Below are 19,285 nucleotides of genomic sequence, written 5' to 3' on the forward strand. Positions count from 1 at the left end.
TATATGACCTGTCTTTGCTGCCTGGATGATATAATTTTCTTTTTATGACATCTGAATAACATCCAAGCCAGTTGAGTACCATACTGAACTGTGTTCAGACCACAGGTCTCTGCCTGAATATGAATAACTGGCTCTTCATCTCTGAAGAAATAAAAAGCTTGGGGCATTTAGTTAATGGTCATGGTGTTTGTCCTCCTCCAGAGAAAATAAGAGCAGTCACATATATTTGGCCTCCTCAGCACATATGTGACATGAGAAGTTTTCTCAGAATGTGCTTGTATTATTGGTAATCCATAAAGACTTCTATACCAAGGCATGTCCCTTGCAAGAATTATTGCAGCAGGGCACCAAATTCTCTTGGAACAGGGTACAAAAACATCGTTCCTTGTTCTTAAGGTGGCACTAACATCTTCTCCAGTCCTAACATCACATGATGGGAATGTCAAGATAGAACTTTACACCAATGCTAGCAGTTCTGGGATAGGTGCAGTTCTAATACAAATTCAGGAAGGTGCTGAAAAGATGACAGCTTATGCTTCCAGAGTATTCTCCAAGTCTGAGATGAACTACTCTACAAGGTAGAAAAAGTGCCTTGCACTTGTCTGGGCAATCAACAAGTTGCAGCTGTTTATATTTGGCAAACCATTCACTGCACTGAGGAATCACTATTCTCCTTGCTGGCTGACTTGCCTGAAGGATACATCAGATCAACTGGCAAGATGGGCACTGATGCCTTAGTGTATAATGTCACAGCAAAATACAATAGCAAACATAAAGACACTAACTGCCTTTTAAGGAATCCTTTGGCAGAACACTACAACATGAATAAATCACAGATGCCGCTGCATCAAATGACATTGGTGCTGAAAAGGTGCAAGATTCAGCATTGCTGAAAACCTTATAAACCTTGAAGTAGGAGGAACCGAACAAAGGAGGATCCATTTCATACACAGATCATTGTATATGAGGATATGAGGACTACGAGCCAAAAAGGTGGAAATGGTTGCTCATGATTCCAGCTCATCTATGGCCAGCTATCGTGAAGTATTTCCATGATCACCTGTGATTCAGGAAGATTCAAACAGGATCACACACAAGTATCACTGGCCAGGGCTTGACCAATCCATTAGACACTTTGTGAGCCACTGTAAAGAGTACCAGTGAGGGAAGAGTGTGTCACAATTACTTCCAGGGTATCTGATACCAATTCCACCTGCAGCATCACCATTCCACAGGATTAGAATTGACCTCTTGGGGAGGTTCGCAAAGTTGACAAATGGTAATCAAAGAATAATAGTCTGCACTGACTACCTCACCTGCTATGCTGTCACCAAAGCTGTGCCAACTGCTGAAGCTCTGAAAATTGCAAGGTGCATTGTAGAAGACATGAAGACATCATTTTGAAGCACGGAGCACCCTGTGTGATGGTCTCTGGTTGTGGAAACGTTTCCAGTTGAGACCAATATCAGAGTTAATTTCACATTGCAACATCATCCACAAGAGACAATTTGTCTCCCATGACCTCACAGAACACTTTAATAAGACACCAGCAGAAAGATCTGAATGTACAGTTATGTTCAATAGAGGGGTTGGGATAAAGCACTGCCCTTTATGACATGCACATGTAACAAAGGAAACAAGACATTACAGACTAGTTGTAAGGCCCAACAAGGCATACACTGTTCATGTTTCAACTGGTTGATACTCAAGATCATTACACAGGGTGTTACAAAAAGGTACAGCCAAACTTTCAGGAAACATTCCTCACACACAAATAAAGAAAAGATGTTAATTTCCATGTTAGAGCTCATTTTAGTTTCGTCAGTGTGTACTGTACTTCCTCGATTCACCGCCAGTTGGCCCAATTGAAGGAAGGTAATGTTGACTTCGGTGCTTGTGTTGACATTCGACTCATTGCCCTACAGTACTAGCTTCAAGCACATGAGTATGTAGCATCAACAGGTTAGTGTTCATCATGAACGTGTTAACAAATGCGGAGTTGGCAGATGCCCATTTGATGTATGGATTAGCACAGGGCAATAGCCGTGGCATGGTGCGTTTGTATTGAGACAGATTTCCAGAATGAAGGTGTCCTGACAGGAAGACATTCGAAGCAATTGATCGGCATCTTAGGGAGCACAGAACATTCCAGCCTATGACTCGCGACTGGGGAAGACCTAGAATGACGAGGACACCTGCAATGGATGAGGCAATTCTTCGTGCAGTTGATGATAACTCTAATGTCAGCGTCAGAGAAGTTGCTGCTGTACAAGGTAACGTTGACCACGTCACTGTATGGAGAATGCTATGGGAGAACCAGTTGTTTCCGTACCATGTACAGCGTGTGCAGGCACTATCAGCAGCTGATTGGCCTCCACGGGTACACTTCTGCGAATGGTTCATCCAACAATGTGTCAATCCTCATTTCAGTGCAAATGTTCTCTTTATGGATGAGGCTTCATTCCAATGTGATCAAATTGTAAATTTTCACAATCAACATGTGTGGGCTGGCGAGAATCCGCACGCAATTGTGCAATCACGTCATCAACACAGATTTTCTGTGAACGTTTGGGCAGGCATTGTTGGCGGTGTCTTGATTGGGCCCCACGTTGTTCCACCTACGCTCAATGGAACACGTTATCGTGATTTCATATGGGATACTCTACCTGTGCTGCTAGAACATGTGCCTTTACAAGTACGACACAACATGTGGTTCATGCACGATGGAGCTCCTGCACATTTCAGTCAAAGTGTTCATACGCTTCTCAACAACAGATTCGGTGACTGATGGATTGGTAGAGGCGGACCAATTCCATGGCCTCCACGCTCTCCTGACCTCAAACCTCATGACTTTCATTTATGGGGGCATTTGAAAGCTCTTGTCTATGCAACCCTGGTACCAAATATAGAGACTCTTCATGCTCGTATTGTGGACGGCTGTGATACAATACGCCATTCTCCAGGGCTGCATCAGTGCATCAGGGATTCCATGCGATGGAGGGTGGATGCATGTATCCTCGCTAATGCAGGACATTTTGAACATTTCCTGTAACAAAGTGTTTGAAGTCACACTGGTACATTCTGTTGCTGTATGTTTCCATTCCATGATTAATGTGATTTGAAGAGAAGTAATAAAATGAGCTCTAACATGGAAAGTAAGCGTTTCCGGACACATGTCCAGATAACATATTTTCTTTCTTTGTGTGTGAGGAATGTTTCCTGAAAGTTTGGCTGTACCTTTTTGTAACACCCTGTATGAAACACCTCATCATCAGAATTGCAGAAGAGAGATGGCTGGCATGCATAAAATCCCTGGATGCCTAGGAGAAGGACTGAGGGCATTATAACACCAAGCAATGCTCAGTGAGATTCAGCTTGGAAGACTTGGTATGAGTTTTTACACATGTGCAGATAGTGGGACTATCAAAAATGTTACTAAAATGCTACTTTGAGCCATATCGTATCCTTTGCCACTTGTACAAGGGCATGCTGAAAAGTACCTCTGGATTTTTTATGTGAAAAGGCTTAAAGCTTTTTAAATAAAACAAATGTTATTAACATTCTATATCTTTAGTCTTCATGTCTACACATTTGCAGGCCTCTGCTGCTAGAGGATTCTGAATTGCAGCTGTCAACATGGCAGTACATAATGTAAGTACATTGGTGCATGAGAAACAGCTTAAATTCGAATAGTTCCTCCATGTGTGGAGCACCCTCTCCTTCAGCTTGACAATGCCAGAATGAGTCCTGCAACATTTGCAGCAATCTGATGGCTTGGATTCACTGTCATCAATCATCCTCCATACTGTCCTGACTTGGTCCCATCCAATTTTCAGCTGTTTATAAAACTTAAAAAACACCTTCAAGGGCGTCGTGTTGATAGTGATGAATCAGTGTAAGCAAAGGTGAGGATGTGGCTCCATCAACAAAGTCAAACATGACATATCAACAAACTGGTCTCTTGTTGGGAAAAATGTGTTCATCATCAGGATGAGTATGTTGAGAAATAAATATGTAGACATGAAGAACAAAAATGTAGAATGTTAATAGCATTTGTTTTATTTAAAAAGCCTTAAGAGTTTTCACTTAAACAACTTTATGGCATTATTTCTCAGCTCACCATAACAGAATGATCAGTATATTTCTATGAAAGAATTGGAATACAAATGTTATTCACCAATACCTCTACGTTTAGAAATAAATGGGAATCATTTCATAACTAAAATGTTACCAATAGATTATGAGAAAGGATTAAGAGCTGGGTGAATAGTTATGCATAAGTGCTCTCATAGTTTTTCATTGTTTTCATTGCAAGTAGTGATCTATTTATACCTTGTGCAAAAGATTTCATGGTCTCAGTTCCTGACTTGAGTCAATCCCCATAAGTTCACTTATGCATATTTGAGAACACACACACATATATGCAAAAAGCAGATAAATAGCACACTGTGTTATAAAATAATGTAACAGAAGTAAATATTTTTAAACAGTTACATCCTCAAAATGTCTACCTTTGGCCTTGGAGGTGTCAGCTTGTCAGTAGTGATGCCCATGGCAGCCAAAATTTCTGCCATTTGTTTTGTGTCAATGCCACAGTTGTTCGCAACATTCTTTTGACACCTTTTATGAATGTTCATGTTGCATACTAGAAAGAGAAAGGTGTGTGTTAAAACTATAATACCATACACAAACACAGACAGAAATAAATCTGATTAATTACACCAATGCCATTTCATAGGCAAGATTTTTAAATTTGAAGTTTGTGATTCATATAATGGTAAGAGCAAAGGTGACCACTCACCATTCACCATATATTAGAGGAATTAAGTGGTAGACAAGCATTTATTTAAATCTACTGTGTACTACACAGACAGATGTTTATGTTTCCTGTAATTTTGAAGTCTGTTTAATGTGAACATTCGCTTTAACCAGAATTTACATCCTTCAGTCCAAATATTTTTTTAAAGAATAGGCAAATCTAATAAGGCACTATTTTACTTTTATGCCCACATCTGCTGGCAATTTGTTAAAGAATTTTGCAGCAGAATATGGCACTCATTTCTGAATCCTACACAGGCTTGGAAATTACTTCCACTTCTAGTATTGTGTTCGTCACTTTCACAGCTCATCCTCATTCACTCTTATGGTTGACCACATGTACCACTAGGGAATAAATGTGTTAGCACATGAGTGTAATAATTTGAAGGTTGCTAAGGAGGAAGATGTTTGCCTTTGAGCTTTACATAAAATTCATACTGTGCATTTTTGTTACTTCAGCTGTATTGTCACAGAAGAATATGCTATAAGACAGTACTGAATGAAAGTTTGTTAGTAATTTCATCTGGAGAGTAACACAATGAGAGAGGATTCTAACTGCAAAGCAGACACAACTAGGCTTTCTGGTGGACTTAATAACATGCATGTATCACCTCATTTTCTTGCACATCTGCATGCATTGAAATTTTACAAACTGAGTTTCCTTTATGGTGTGCCTGTTGATATCTATTTCTGGTATCTGTAATCTGTTGTTATTTGTTTGGTATCATATAATATGGATTTCTGTAAAATTTAGGCTTGTTTGTTGTGAACCAGATGCAAACCTGTTCCACTATTCTCCTAGCTGTGTTGGGTATGGATGTCTTTGGGCTCCTTACGAGTACAGTTTTACCGTTCACAAACATACCAATTTTTGATTAGTTCTCCAATGTATTTGGTAAATGATTCATGTAGGTGAAAAACAGGTGTGAGTATCAAACCTTGTCAGAACATTATTTCAAATGTTCCTTCACTCCAAATTTATTTTCAAATTCCCAACCAGCCATCCAAGCTTTGGTGTTAATTGCTTTCCTTAAATTGATTTAGGTGAATGGTAAGATGGTCAGTTTCATTTTCTACATTTGTGTTATTGGGCTCTGCCTCAAATCACTTTGTCAGCATGGGACAATAAACCTTAATCATCTTTCCTTTCAGCTCTTTATCACATCCTCCAACCACTACAATCACTTTAACATGGACACTAATGAACTGCAAAAAGATTGGGAAATACAAAGTGTAATAGAAACATGTGAGGAGAGAGAACACTAAGCAGCAGAAGACTGCCAGTTTCATCCCAAAATTCGATTGGTCTACCTTTTCAGAGCATATTAATGCAAGATTCATTGTGTTGGAGATATGACTCATGTACGTAACTCGATATGGTGCTATTGATGTCAAATACACTGTCACACCACAGTAGGGTGTAATGGCAAGGCAAATGTAGTAACTACAGGAAAGTTGCCCACAAAGTAGCATCATTGTCTTCAGTGCCAGAACTCTGAGTAAATTGCTCAGATCATCGTTTTGTTCAGAGCAGGAATTGGAAACTGGAAATTTACAATGATGAAGCATGAAGTCATTCTACTTCTCCACTAACTGTCCCATATGTGTCACCAAAAAGAGAGATAGGGTGAAAGAAAACTCCTTCTGATTATTGGTGCCTACACTGCAGTGGAATGTTAATGGGTTAAGAAAACTTGTAACTGGATGGATAAAAAAATCTACTCACCAAGCGGCGGCAGGAGAATACACACATTAAAAAAAGGTTTTATCTATTCAGTTACATCACATCATCAAAACTTGTAACTGGATGGATAAAAAATCTACTCACCAAGCGGCGGCAGGAGAATACACACATTAAAAAAAGGTTTTATCTACTCAGTTACATCACATCATCAAAACTTGATTTTCTTATCTATCCAATTAAATTATATTTTCAAAAATTGATTATTTTCATTGTTAAGAAAACATGTGAAAGAAGTAAATCTTTTAACACAAGATGGGCCCTTATGCCTCTGCATACAACAGACACCTTTTAAACCTTGGCAACTCTTTCTTTAAAGACAACAATATACACAGGAAGAATTATACAGATGGTGAGGGACTAAGGGTGGAGCGGTTGTATTCATCCACAACACATGCCATTCTGTACTTGTTACCGTTATAGCCCAGCACCAAGCAGCAGCTGGTCAGGTTTACAAAACATGAAGAATAATTGTCTGCTCCCTATATCTCCTTGTGGATAATGAAGCCATTGAGGACCTCATCCCCTCATCCATGTACAGCCCCTCCCTTTTCTCCTCTTTGAGATTTCAATGTACATGATGTGGAATAGAGCTCAACATACTCTTGTCCTAGGGGTAAGCAGTGGGTAGGTTATTCTTGCAAAACAATGTCTGCCTCTTTAGTACAGTGAAAGTGACACACTTCAATCTGCAAAAATATCATTCACAGCCATTGACCTGTTGCTTTGCTCTCCTATATTTGCTGATATGGTCCTTTGGGAAGTGGTAGAGGTCTTGCTCTCGAGTGACCATTTTCCCATTTGGGTCACCTGCCATGTTCAAACTAGCACCTGTCACCAGTACACCATAGTGGATGTTATGCAATGCCACCTGTACATTTTAAAGCAACCTGGCTCATTTGAACACCAGCCCGTCATCAATATGGTAGAAAATGTCACTAGTATCCACATAATTGCTGTTGTGTCTGTCCTGAAGTCCGGTGTGAAATCTGAAGATGGTCACCCCATGGGGAACAAGTAGTGCTATTAGGCATCAGGGACATGGCATAGCACTACAAAAGTTCCGTCATAATCCATCTGCTGACACTCTTGCAACCTTTTGCACTGTTTGGGTAAAGTCTCTGTGTATTATCAGAAAGCACAAAAAGCAGCCATGAGAGGAATTCTTACTTCTATTACCCATTCCACACTATCAGCAAAGATATAGGAATTGATTAGAAGGATCATAGAGACAGGCAATGCATACATCACAGTGACCACACAGGACACCGGTGCTCTAATTGCTACATTAGAGACTGTTGGACAAATAATGAGAAAATACTTCGAACAAATTATTAATGCCAATCATGATCCCACACTCCAACACAGAGCACAGCTGTATCTTTTGTATGGAGGAATTAGAGCACATGTCATCTATGGCTTACAAACACCACCACAACCAAGAAAGGTACATAACGAGATGTTGAACATTTGAATACTGAGTTGAAGAAGTTGTTCCTCATGCCTTTTAACAAAACTGGTCTGAAGGACAATACCAAAAGGTGTGGCAGGAAGTAAGAAACCCATGAAGCATCACATGACCCCAAGAAGTTATTACATTGTAGCATTAACAGTTGCGCAGGGAAAACATTGGAATGATGATGAACAACCACTTAGTACGGACTTATAAAACAAAAATCTTCTCATTTTCTTTCAGTGTGTTTGTTGTAGGTACCACTCAACACTCAACAATCTAATGCATGGCAGCAGTCAGGCAAGAGACCTTCTTGTGTAGGCAGCGCTTGACAGAAATATTTTTTTCATATTGAAAATGCCTGTGACACTACTGTCTGACAACTGTATGAATGGGGCTTCGGGGGTTGTCTTTCCATTGCAATGGGACCCTCTCTTTCAGGACAGTATTTTGGATTCAAGGTTGGCAATGCAGTGTCAGACCTATTTACCCTGGAGAATGGTGTCCCTCAGCCAAGTATGTCCAGTTTTCTACTTTTTTCAATAGCCATAAAGAATGTAGTGTCTGCAGTCAGGAGATCTAACCATTACTCTCCTTTTGTGAATGATTTTTCAATCTTTTGTTCATCTCCTAGGCTCAAGATGACTGCTTGACAGCTTTAATTGACATTAACAAAACTTGAATTATAGGCAAAATCACTGGCAAAAATTTTTCCTACATAAATATGTCAGTGTCAATTTTAATTGTGCACAGTGTGGCCTTGCCCAACATGAAGTGCAACTGGGAGACACCATTCATAGCTTTCAGGAGTCAGTAAAGTCTCTGAGCCTCATCTTTTATGAGAATCTCACCTTGTTGCTACACCTGAGACCTCCCAAGACAAGAGCTCCAAAGAATGTAAACATCTTAAAGTATCCTAATGGCAGAGCCTGGGAAGCTGGCAGATCCTCTCTGTTGTTTTACGGAGCCACTGTTTGGCTGCAGCTCAACTGTGTCTGTACTGTATTGGAGCTGCACAACCTACCTTTCTGAAAACCTTGGACTTCATTCCCCATATTTTTAGATGCGTTCCAAAATTTAGTTGTTATTTACACTGATGGGTCTGGGCGAGGCCACACTGTTGGCTGCTCAGAATTTTCCCCTGGCATTGTCTTTAGGATTCAACTTCCAGATTAATTTACAGTCTTTGATGGAGAACTCTACATAGTCTTACAAGTGCTAGAGCAGTTGAGATACAATCTACAATTGACAGAATAAATTTCTTATCTGTTCTGATTTTCTAATTGCCCTACAGACCATCAGGAAACAAAGTCAGCAATCAAAGTGAACTAAAACATACAAGATACCTTTCCTGTACTACAATGGCAAAGGAAGGAAATATCATTGTGCTGGGGAAACCAGGCAAATGAGAAATCTAACACAGCAGGCAGGGATGCTTGCAGCAAATGTAATAGAATACTATGTCCTGCTACTACCTCATGGTTGAGGAGGAGAGTTATGAGTAACTGGTCTGAAGGACAATACCAAAAGGCATGGCAGGAATGAGAGAGGCGTTGAAATTGAAGGTAGCAAAGCAAAAGCTGAAATGCTGAACTCCATTTTCAAATGTTCCTTTACAAAGGAAAATCCAGGATAATTGCTCCAATTTAATTCTTGTACCACTGAAAATATGAATAAAGAAGTTTTAGTGTCACTGGTGTTGAGAAACAGCTGAAATTATTAAAATCGAAAGAATCTGAAGGCCCCAATGGAATCCCTGTCAGATTCTATACTGAATTTGCAGTTGAGTTAGTCCCTCTTCTCACTGTAATCTGTCATAGAGCCCTCAAACAAAAAACTGTACCCAGTTCTTGGAAAAAGGCACAGGTCACACATGTCTACAAGAAGGGTAGTAGAAGTGATCCACAAAACTACTTGATGTCAATTTGTAGTAGAATCTTAGAACATTTTCTGAGCTCAAATACAAAAGGTATCTTAAACAGAATGACTTTCTCAATGTCCTCCAGCATGGCTTTCAAAAATATCGATCATGTGGAACCCAAATCTCAAATTTCTCACACTGGAAGCTTTGGATCAAGGCAACCAAGTAGATTCTGAAAAGCATTTGGCTCAGTACTGCACCTACACTTATTGTCAAAAGAACAATCAATGGGGTGTCAAGCAAAATTTATGACTGGATTGAGGACTTTTTGGTAAGCAGGATACAGCATGTTATCTCGGATGGAGAGTAATCGTCAGGTGTAAAACGAACTTTGGTGTTGAGACCCTTGCTGTTCATGTTGTATGTTAATGACCAGGCAGACAATGTTAACAGTAAAATCAGGCTTTTTGCAGATGATGCAGTTATTTATAATGAAGTACTATCTGTGAGAAGCTACATAAATATTCAGTAAGATCTTGATAAGATTTCAACATGGTGCGGAGATTGGCAACTTGCTCTAAATGTTCAGAAATTTAAAATTGTGTACTTCACAAAATGAAAAAAAAGTAGTATCCTATGACTATAATACTGATGACTCACTGCTGAAATCAGCCAACTCATACAAATACCAGGGCGTAACACTTCGTACAGATATGAAATAGAATGATCACATAGGTTCAACCATGGGTAAAGCAGGTGGTAGACTTTGGTTTATTGGTAGAATACCGGGGAAGTGCAATCAATCCACTAAAGAGATTGTGTACAAATCACTTGTGAAGCCCATCCTACAATATTGCTTTAGTATGTGGGACCAGCACCAAACAGGACTGACCAGGGGTATTGAACATATACAGAGAAGGGCAGCATGAATAGTCACAGGTTTGTTTAAACCATGGGAGAATATCACAGAGATGCTGAAGGAATTGAAATGACAGATTCTTGAAGACAGACATTGACTATCCCAAGAAAGTCTATAAACAAAGTTTCAAGAATCGGCTTTAAATGATTACTTTAGGGATATACTACAACCCCATATGTGTCACTTGCACAGGGATTGTGAGGATAAGATTAGAATAAAAAACAGCGAACTTCCATACCTGGACATGTTGGTACGGAGAAAAGAAGATGGCACATTAGGTCACGCAGTGTACCGTAAACCAACACACACAGACTTATACTTACAGGCCACCAGTTGTCACCATCCTTCACAATGAAGTGGCGTACTTAAGATGTTGGTTCACAGAGCACGAGCCATATCAGACTCAGACAGCTTATCCAATGAACTACTCCATCTGCGTACCACTTTCCAACAAAATGGATATTCCAAATGGAAGATTTGCTGTGCCTTACACCCGAAGCAGGTTACCCAACAAGAGGAACTGGAAGAAGGCGAAGAACAAAGGGGAATGGTCATCTTGCCATACATCGGCGGTGTGTCTTCAAAAATAGGAAGCTTATTGAAGAGGCATAAAGTTAAATGTGTCTTTCGTCCTCCGGCAAAACTCAGAGCTCTCTTGGGCTCATCTAAGGACAGCTTTGGCCTAAGAAGACCTGGTGTTCACGAGATTCCTTGTAGCTGTGGCATGTCGTACATTGGACAAACTTGTCGCACTGTAGATGAGAGATATACTGAACACTGACGCTATACTCATCTGAAGCAACCAGAGATGTCTGCAGTGGCTGAGCGTTGTCTCAGTGCAGGCCATTCTATGAATTATCAACACACCAAAATTCTCGCGTTGACGAGTTCGTACTGCGACAGTTTTATTAAGGAAGCAGTGTAGCTTGACAAATCTTGTAAACAGAGACACGGGCTTTCAGCTCAGTACAGCTTGGGATCCAGCAGTAGCCATATTGAAGTCGTATCGAGCAGAGAGGAGTACTATTGGTCATACGTCGGATGGGGATTTGCCAGCAACATAAATATTCTGTTGACAGTGGGAGGATAGTCACGTGCCTTACGCGAACACGCATTTTTGCTTGCGGCTACTGACAGAGGTTGCTGGGGCGGCCGATGGCAGCACAGAGCAGCAGTGGCAGCCTCCGTGCGTGCGTCAAAGTCTTTGGTTCTTCTTCTTGTAGGTGGCGTTGCTGTCCTTCCAGCTATCGGTTGATATCATCGGTATTGGCCATCGAATTGGGTGCCTTCCACGCATGCGCACTTCCTGCCTAAGACTGGCATAAATAGGGGGCTCTAGTCATGCCTTAGCAGTGTGTTCATCACACCTGAAGATGTCGGGCAGTTGCGCTGATGAAATATTGTGGAGTTTTCACTATGACACCTGATGTCTCGCCCGAGAACCATATATACAACATTTCCATCGGGAAAGCCTCAAGGAACATGGTGTCTGTTCTTTTGGACATGTCCAAAAGAACAGACATCATATCCATATAAGTATACAGTTCTGGCAATACTGGCCATGACCTTCTCCTTCTGTGCAGATGCACACATATTTCCCAAACTCTTATGGGACTTGGTAAGAATGTCTTCCACCAGTAATGAGTGTGTTGGTGTGGGACACTGGGAATGTAGTGTGTGGACATACAAGGTGAGAATGTGGGTCTTGCGGGAGGCATGCATGAGATAGTTCCTGCAGTCGCACTATCCTCTGTGTCCTCGATGGCTCAGATGGATAGAGCATCTGCCATGTAAGCAGGAGATCCCAGAATCGAGTCCCGGCTGGGGCACACACTTTCACCTGTCCCTGTTGATATATATCAATGCCCGTCAGCAGCTGAAGGTATTAAAATTAATTCTAATATGTGCAAGAAAGGCTGCAGTTGCATAATGACCTCTATAACCCACACTATACATCAGTTTATGTTTCCCTGATGTATTCACTCCCTGTCCTTTCTGTAGTAGTTCTTGTAGTGCTGCTACTTTCACTCTATATTTATCCATTTAGTCTCTAATTTTTTGCAATTTGCCAGGCCTCTCATTCCATCTGGCTATAATAATATCCATTTTCCTTCTCATTAACCTATTTCCTTGCCTGTTCACTGCCCCATAGTCGTATCCTTCAGAGTCCGATGTGTGGTACCCGCAACAATTCCATTTTATGAGATGGCAGTGTTAGTCTCACACCCAGCCCCCAGTAGCTATGCTACTTCCAGCAAAGCTCTCAATTTTGCTGGACATACAAGCCCTCCCACCCGCCACACAGAAGATGGCCCTCTCATGGGAGTGCTAGAGTTTTTTAATGTGTCTCAAAGTGGCTGGTTCATCGTATTTAGCCAGTTACTGAACCACCAATGATTATCTGAATCATAAATTTACAGTTCTGACTGTGTATCGAGTGTTTATTTAAATCAGGCTGTTCCAGCTTGAGTGTCCACCAGTGGACAGTGGTGGGCAAACAGCTGAGGTGCGGGAAGTCAGGTAGCTGGGCTGCAGCATACACAACCACACTACCCCAGCCTTACAACTGTGGACAGTGGTGGATAAGTTGTTTGAGTATTTGAAGAACCTGTGCAATAGGGACACTTGGTGGGTGGCCTACACTAGCTATGCCTCCCCATGAGCAAGCTGACTGGTGTTCTCCAGCCCTGTGCCCCTGGGGCAGTGTTGGAACAGCCTAATTTAAGTTAAATAATTTTAACATTCATGTACAGAACTGTTAACCAACTTTCACTTCTTCATGTAGTAGTTGGCACTTCCCCTATTTTTTTACAGTTCAGTCAACATCATGTAAATGGGAAAAAGATTTAGATTTTTTAAGCAAATTATAATTTTATTAAGTATTTTATAAGGTTTTATTAAAGTGTTGGAAAATGGCACATACACATATGCAAATATGCACATTCTAATGGGTAATTTTTACTTGCCATTTATTATACTGTTAAGCAATTGCTGTCGTGTTGTCATTGCCAGACAGTTTTCTGAGTCTCTAGAATGTGCCCATGAGTGTCTGTCCTCAAAAGATTTCACAGGAAGATAGACTTAGTTCATCTCACTGCATATAGTACTCAAATCCTGTAAGGGTGTTGATAACCATGCAGCTGAATCTTCTAAAACCAATATCACCATCATTTTGCAATATTTTCTTATTTTTAATTAAGATATCTAATGTAATTGGATAAAAAAAATCTACTCCCTAAGTGGCAGAAGGAGAACACGTGTATAAAAGTACTCAAATTTGTAGCTTTTTGAGCCATGGAGCCAGTGGCTCCTTTTTCTGGTGGAAGGGTTGAAGGGGAAAAGGACTGGTGAGGTTAGGAAATGGGGAAGTTTGAAAAAGTCACCCAGTACTACAGGTCAGGAGGACTTACCAGATGGGACCTTCTCATCCTATCCAGTAAGTCTCCTTAACCTTGGGTTCTGGGTGACTTTTCTGAACTCTCAACATTTCCTAAAGCCCTCCAATCCTTTTCGTTCACCCCTCTTTCTTCCTCTTCTCGCAGAAGAAGGAGCTACTGGATCTGAAAGCTTGGACATTTCAGTACCTTTGTATGTGTGTTCTCCTGCTGCCACTTGGTGAGTAGATTTTTGATCTGTCCTATTATTTTATATTTTCAAAAACTGATTGTTTTCATTGATAACTTTGATTTCTGATAGTTTACACTATACTCCTCTCCCTTGTTCATCTTGTTTGGTTCTAAAAGCAAAGTGGAAGACTTGAACTTCCTGATCACCTGCCACTACCTTATTTTCATATCTCTGTTCTATATTTTCTGAGACCTGTGTATTCTTCATACAATCCGTACATTTTTTCTTGAGGTTGATCTCCATTATTTTAAAATGACAAATTCATATTTTCTGGTTGTTTCAGCAAGAATGAGTAACTGAATAGTTCTGACTCCATCACAGGTGTTATCTACCAATAAATCTTCAAAACAAATGCTTTCTATGCAGAGTAAGTGTAGATGCCCAGTATGCTTAATAAAGCATAAATACAGTGACTGAACTGAGTGAGTGCAGTGGGGCTTCCTCCCAATGCAATACTTCTTACAAAAGCAATCAATGGGATGGTTGGAGTTTGCTGTTCCCATTCCCCACATCTCCCTCGATTACAAAATGTTTAGAGATGGTATACAACCACGCAGATCTTCATGAAAAATCATGCATGTACTGACTTTAAATTACCTCCCAAATGACCACACATATTTAACATCTCAGATATTCTTATTTCATTTAAATATTTATATAAAAGATTTGGGTCAAAAAACATATGCTTGTACTTGTATTTATTTCCTATAGATACTTCATTATCTTGTAAAATTATATAAGATGTATAAAAACATGATGATTACCTTCACACTGCAAGCCTTGCCGAATAAGGCCATAGAGGAGGGAACCACAATGATCACAGAACGTGAATCGCTTGTAGTTGTGTACCATAAATCTGTGAGGGATGTTCACACTGAAGCGTTGTCCTTGCGTTCCTGTTGTCTGCAAGAAAATATGATATTCGTACACTACACTGAAAAACAATTGCTGGTATTTGTTTACTTATTTGAGAGCAGAAAAATGGAGAAGGAAATATACTACACATTTTATAGGGTAATGAGAGCTTTATTAACCCGTAATGATGATGATGATGATGATGATGATGATGATGATGATGTTACAAAATAAACACTTTCTTTCTTTCTTTCTTTTTTCTTTTTTTGTTTTTGACAGCTCAGCAAGTATCTCATTACAAATCTGGAGATCCAGTGTTGGACTTCCAGTTGGTTGTTATCACTTATTTCACTTCTGAGAATGAATTGATGTGAAAAATTGCACAGTGGTTCAGAACCCATATTAAACTGTAGCTCCCTCTATAAATGAGCTGGACAAGGCTATTAAAAGGCTGGAGAAAGGCGAGAGTGTACAACCTCCAATTGGACCATGCCTAGTAATGTACTGTGCAATTCAAACCAACCATTAGGTTGACGACAGCTTTGATTTATCAAAAACAGTGTCACTCTGAAGCTCAAATTTTTTACTTGTGGTATAAATATTGATGAAGGCAGCAGCTCCTAAACCTTGTTATATAGATTTTCTTCTGTGAGAACCATTTCTTATAATTCTGTATGGAAAAGACAGCAAAAACTGCATATGACAAGACCACTTTTCAACAATGGGAAGACAGATGAATTCCAAAACAGCTAAAGTATTGGATATGTCAGGGTGATGGTGTGCATTCCATGCATTATTATTTGCAGTGTGGTGGTTTATATACAGTTATGCTACACAGCCGAATGCCCTGTTACATCAGATGTGCTCTAGGGCTTATTAGAGTCCTCTGTTTTGTTGCTGTGTAGTTGGAAGTTGGGTGGTACAGATGTTGAAGCTATTATGTAGTAGAAGAACTCTGTATTTGAAATTAGGTGATGGGACTGATACATACATATGAGCAACATGAAAATCTTGTTTCTGTGTGCTGTGCTGTGTGTGTGTGTGTGTGTGTGTGTGTGTGTGAAAATTGATGTACTTGGTATCTGCTAATTCCGTTTGTAGCATACAAATTTATTTATTGGTGTCCTACATCCACAGAGTTTTCATGTTGATGTTACTTCCTGTTTGTGGGTTGTTTTCTGATATTTGCTGTATATTCACTTGAAAAATTCTGCTTATAAGTTATCAGTAGCATTTGTTACAGTGTTTTTAACAATTCTGCTTGTCACTGCACTGTACATCTGTTTATATGTATTGCATTTTAGCTATTATGCCTTTGCATTTATTTTTCGTTTCTGTTTTTGCACTGACTATTATACAGGGTGGGGCAAATAATAGTGGCCATGATGAGTGGATATGACTGGGCACATTAACAGAGGAGGAAAAGACCTAGAGTTACTTTCAACAGGATGGAGCAACTGCCCATACAGCCAAACGAACCTTGGAGCACATTTACATGATCTTCACATCTGACAGTGTTGTTAGCAGCAGTCAGTCTGGTCGCAACCCTAGATGGTCACCTGATCTGTCAGTGTGCGATTATTTTGTGTGAAGAGCCCTCAAGTCTAATGTGTATTGCTAAAAATCTCATAGTCTTCAAGAACTGCAGCAGAACATTTCTGATGATATTGCAGCAATTTCAGCAGACCAGCTTTGATCCGTCTTCAACAACTTACTTACCAGGGTCCAAAAGTGTGAAGACATGAATGGTGGTCACTTTCAACATCTACTGTAGTCAGGTTGGTACTGTATTTCCTTTCCTCTAGTGTGTTTTTCATACCTGGAACTCTGTTCTCAGGGCCACTTTTGTTTGTTGCACTCTGTATTTGTGTTACTGACTTTAGGGCCAATTTTAATGTTTTCATGAAATGTTATTGATTACATGTGATATGCTATTGTTCAATTCATTATTTTGGCTGTGAGACATTGTGTGTGTGCTCATTGCACATTATTTTGAATGCAGATAGGATCTTTTTATTTATATATTATAATACTATTTCTACAGATTCACACACTGGTGATTCCACCACGAATGCAACCATTAAAAAAATTTACTTGTACAGCACACAGTGATATAATGCTTAACAAGACAATCCATATGTATATTCCCAACACAGCACTGGTACACCTCCATTCAAAACGCGTATAAAAACAAACTATGCAATGACTATGTGAAAATAATTTCATGTATAATACTTATATTGGAGCTTGGGGGAGATGGGTTAATGTGGAACTGCTTTTGATAATAATTTATTTTGTAGGTTCAAATTTGAAAACTTATCTTCAAAGCAGAGAGAGTGAGACAACAGAAACCACGTAAATCCATTTTTGAGCTGTATTTGTTGATTGTTCAATATTAAGCTCTGTGGGAAATGAATGGATAGTTTTGGTATCAGTGCACTTAACACCTGCTTTTCAGTTATGTCAGTATTTTTTTAAAATTCATGGTAGATGCCATTATTGTGTCTGATGTTGTCTTCTGCAGCCAATTGCGTTGCTATCACAGATAATACACTACATTTGCAACTGTGATCACCAATGTGAGAAAGTATTCTAAATAATAAAAGCAGTAAAGTTTGTCCTCTTCATAGTGTAAAACGTTCCCTGTTTAGTTTGTATCCTAAGTGAAGACTCAGAAACTTAATACTATTGATTCTCTGTTACTACTTGTCATTATATGTCTTTATAAATTTCTCTTTGTCCTTACAACTAGAGCAAAACTGAAAGACATTTTTCTTGCTTATGGTGGCTGGAGGGCAGTTGACCATAAACCAGCTGAGGACCATGGAAAGGAGATTATTGTCATATATAGTTCTGTCACATGATTGTATCCTTGCACTAGTACTGAACTTGTGTGTTATTTTTATGTTGCACAACTACTCTGTGCTGTTAAGCCTTTATTCATTTCTTATTGATAGTAACAATACTGTAGGGAAAGATAGATAGCTATTTACCATAATGAAGACACATTAAGTTGCGAACAGGCACAGTCAATAGACACTTACATAAAGCTTTCGGCCACAGCCTTCATCGGCAAAAGAGTAACACTCACCATTCATACCCACAAGCAAGCACACCGCATGCACACATGTCTGCCAACTCTAGCATGGAGCTGGAGACACTAGAGTTGGCAAACATGTGTGCATGAGTTGTGCTTGCTTGTTGGTATGAATGGCGTGTGTTTCTCTTTTGTTGATGAAGGCTGTGGGTGAAAGCTTTATGTTAGTGTCTTTTAATTGTGCCTGTCTGCAACTAAAAGTGTCTTCTTTACAATAAGTAGCTATCTGCCTTTCCCTACAGTGATATATTCCTACCTGAAATTCCCAATGTCTTATTGTCAATAGTTGTATACGGTTGTACATAACTAACAGCTGCTTGTTTCAGTGACCAGTTATGAATGCTATTTTTCAGTGGCTTTTTTTATGGAAATTAAGTTCCTTGTTTTCTTAAATGAGAATCATGGCTACAAAGCATATGTTGCATTTACTCCCTCTCATATTGTGCGATAGTTTACGTACTTATCTGCTCCACCACCTAAGTTTATATACACTACCGGCCATTAAAATTGCTACACCACGAAGACAGATCGTGCAGTCACATTTTGACCCCCGAGTCAACAGATGGGGACGTTTGCAAGACAACAACCATCTGCACGAACAATTCGACGATGTTTGCAGCAGCATGGACTATCAGCTCAGAGACCATGGCTGCGGTTACCCTTGATGCTGCATCACAGACAGGAGCACCTGCGATGGTGTACTCGACAACGAACCTAGGTGCACAAATGGCAAAACGTCATTTTTTCGGATGAATCAAGGTTCTGTTTACAGCATCATGATGGTCGCATCCATGTTTGGCGACATCGAGGTGAACGCACATTGGACGCATGTATTCGTCATCGCCATACTGGCATATCACACGGCGTGATGGTATGGAGTGCCATTGGTTACACGTCTCGGTCACCTCCTGTTC

At 39.9% G+C, this 19,285-nt stretch overlaps 1 protein-coding gene across 1 annotated transcript in view; it reads right to left on the reverse strand.

The window, feature by feature from the left end:
- LOC124608773 (protein kinase C) overlaps window positions 1–19,285 on the reverse strand; it is a 232,768-nt gene that overhangs the window by 123,685 nt on the left and 89,798 nt on the right. The window contains exons 6-7 of the mRNA XM_047140014.1: window positions 15,184–15,322; window positions 4,512–4,645 (exon numbers count right to left, since the gene is read on the reverse strand). Of these exons, the coding sequence (XP_046995970.1) occupies window positions 4,512–4,645; window positions 15,184–15,322 (273 nt within the window). The remainder of the gene's footprint in view (window positions 1–4,511; window positions 4,646–15,183; window positions 15,323–19,285) is intronic.

Source organism: Schistocerca americana, chromosome 1 (assembly GCF_021461395.2).
Source record: "Schistocerca americana isolate TAMUIC-IGC-003095 chromosome 1, iqSchAmer2.1, whole genome shotgun sequence".
Lineage (NCBI taxonomy): Eukaryota > Metazoa > Arthropoda > Insecta > Orthoptera > Acrididae > Schistocerca > Schistocerca americana.